The sequence below is a fragment of the Austrofundulus limnaeus genome, unplaced genomic scaffold, assembly GCF_001266775.1.
Source record: "Austrofundulus limnaeus strain Quisiro unplaced genomic scaffold, Austrofundulus_limnaeus-1.0 Scaffold360, whole genome shotgun sequence".
Taxonomy (NCBI): Eukaryota; Metazoa; Chordata; class Actinopteri; order Cyprinodontiformes; family Rivulidae; genus Austrofundulus; species Austrofundulus limnaeus.
In genome coordinates, this window is record NW_013952762.1 from 170,704 (window position 1) to 173,327 (window position 2,624).

At 34.5% G+C, this 2,624-nt stretch overlaps 1 protein-coding gene across 1 annotated transcript in view; it reads right to left on the reverse strand.

Moving 5' to 3' along the window:
- The window catches only part of LOC106528129 (contactin associated protein family member 5), a gene marked incomplete in the record, with an annotated part of 393,708 nt that overhangs the window by 115,824 nt on the left and 275,260 nt on the right, over positions 1-2,624 (reverse strand). The window contains 1 exon segment of the mRNA XM_014023216.1: positions 1,186-1,386. Coding sequence (XP_013878670.1) covers positions 1,186-1,386 — 201 coding nt within the window.

The following is a 2,624-nucleotide window of genomic DNA, read 5'->3' on the forward strand; positions in this document are numbered from 1 at the left end:
CTTTAAACAAAACATTCATTTTTTGCATCCATAATTTTAAATACATTAACTTTTTTCAATAAACCATAATACAGTAGTAAATGACAATTTCTTTAACAAAATAATAACATTATTAATGGCAGCAGTTACCATATTTATTTCTCATATTGATATGCAGTGATGACCATCTTCTTAAAAGACATTTTAAACTGTTTTATATTTGGACATTGCTTGATTGCCATACTTAAACCATTCCACAGCTTCACCCCATGTACTGATATACAAAAGCTTTTCCTTGTGGTTCTATATTTTCATATTTTAAATTCACATTTTTCCCTTAAATTATAAAGTCCTTCCTTTTTGAAAAAAAGCTTTTGAATGTTTCTTGGTAAGGAATTATTTCTTGCTTTAAACAAAATCGTAGCTGTTTGTAAATTCACTATGTCAGTGAATTTTAAAAGTTTAGATTTCATAAATAGTGCATGTGTATGATCCAAATAACCGACCTTATTGATTATTCTTATTGATCGTTTTTGTAATGTTATTATTGACTTTAGTGAAGTTTTGTAGTTGTTGCCCCATAACTCTGCACAAAATCTCAGATGAGGTAAGACTAGTGGACAGTAGAGAATGTGGAAAGCTGTTTCCTCCAAAACATGTTTAGCTTTATTTAAAATAGACTTTTTGACAATTTACCTTGTATACCTAATTTGAGGTTTCCATGTTATTTTATCATCAATAATGACCCCAATAAATTTTTAATCATTTACTCTTTCAATGTTTACACCATATATCTTTATTTTGATATCTTTATTTATATTTTTGGCGTTGTAATTGGTACAGTTTTATGGTTTAACTGCTCAGCCATGAATGTACCTGCCTACTTCACCCATTATGTTACATTTTTTAAGGTTGGTGAGCTACARGTATTTTCCAGCCACAACCAAGTAACAAGTAATTCCGTTGTTATGAAAACACAGTATATATCAAAAATAAAATTGACTTTGCATTATAGCCTATCGAAACATCTTGAAATTGGCCTCTGTCTCTTTAATAACCCCCTACCATTTCTGACACTCCCACTTCAGCACATCTTCACAAGAGTGATTCGGGCAAAGCAACACTCTGGGTATGTTTTTGACAAGGGAACAAAACAAATGTAAACAAAATGTAAAACAATGTTCACATTCAAAAGAATGAACTCACCCTTTGTATTAAAGAGTCTGGACTTCCTGCAGTTGTAAACTACTTCCTGTTGACACTGGTCCGACCCGGTTATGATGGCACGTAGTTGTTCAGCTGATGCATTGTAGCTGAACTTCATAACGTGAGGTTTCAGCGGAGAGGAGTTCTGGACTTTGATCGGAGTTGTGTTGTTGTGGGCCAAAACTGTCCACACTTTCTTTTCTACAAAAATACAAAGGTTAAACTTTTATCATTATGTCTCCTTAACAACTTACTAATCAAATGTCGCACAGTGATATCTATTCTGCAAACAAAACCAAATTCAGAATAAATACATTTTAAGCCTGTTAATTCAAATATTATTCAGTGTATTAGCATGCTGACATTTAAAATTTAGCCCCAATCATAGAAGCATTATTTTATCAGCTTACTGCCATCGAAAAATAAGACCCCTTTTTTATCTACACTTCCTGCCCTCCACCATTAACCTGAAGTGGATGGAGATTAGCATCCTAAAAAATCAGTATGTGAAACTATGGGAGATTTTGTGTAGACATTTACTGGAAGCTGATTGTGTCGTAAAATGGGAGGCAAAATAAAAACTAGACATGGGTTTTTATGATGTAAAAACAAGTGTGCATTGCCATGTAGCATGTCATTGCAGCATGGCTTTGCCTGCAGCAGTGGACTTGCAGAATGAAATGTGACCAAGTTCAAATGTGTTTTCTACCAACTTGTGCTTATCAAGTAAGCAGGTGTTTGTGATGATAGTAATTGTGTGACAATATGAAGTTTAAAGAGAATTTTAGTTAAAGCTGCTGTAGCTGGGTTTTGAACCCTGAACTCCCACATGAAAGCCCATGGCATTAACTATTAACCATCAGAGCTGTGGCAGAGAAGATTGCCAGGAGTTGATTGTATGTGTGCTGAAAGAGGCCACATTGCCAATGCAATTGTTGACACTAAACTTAAATATATCACAGCAATAGAGCAATATTAGGACAATATAAAAGTAAAACATCAAAATAGAGTCATACTAGATTTGTAACCACTGAACTATTGTGATTAAATATTTTTAAACTACGGTTCAGTACTGAGTAGATACAGCAGGGGGCAGTATTGGACCAATACAAGGCTCTATTGACTCCCATTATAAATTATTATTAAACATTAATATTTCAAAAACTATATGTTGTACAGGCACCAAAAGGCATAGCCATCATTTGGCACAGAAGCTTTACAGATATACATTACAATGCAGCTCTGGGACAAAGTATGCAGAAGGAGAAGCGTGACAAAGAAGAGATGACTTGGATGGGAAACGAATCACAATAGTGTGCATTGCATTGGCACTYAACTCTGACTAGAAGCACTGGGACAGCACACACACCCTCCAAGACCCTAGCAGTATTTATTTTACTATTATCCAAGGAAGGTGCCCTGTCTACAGAATCTCATGT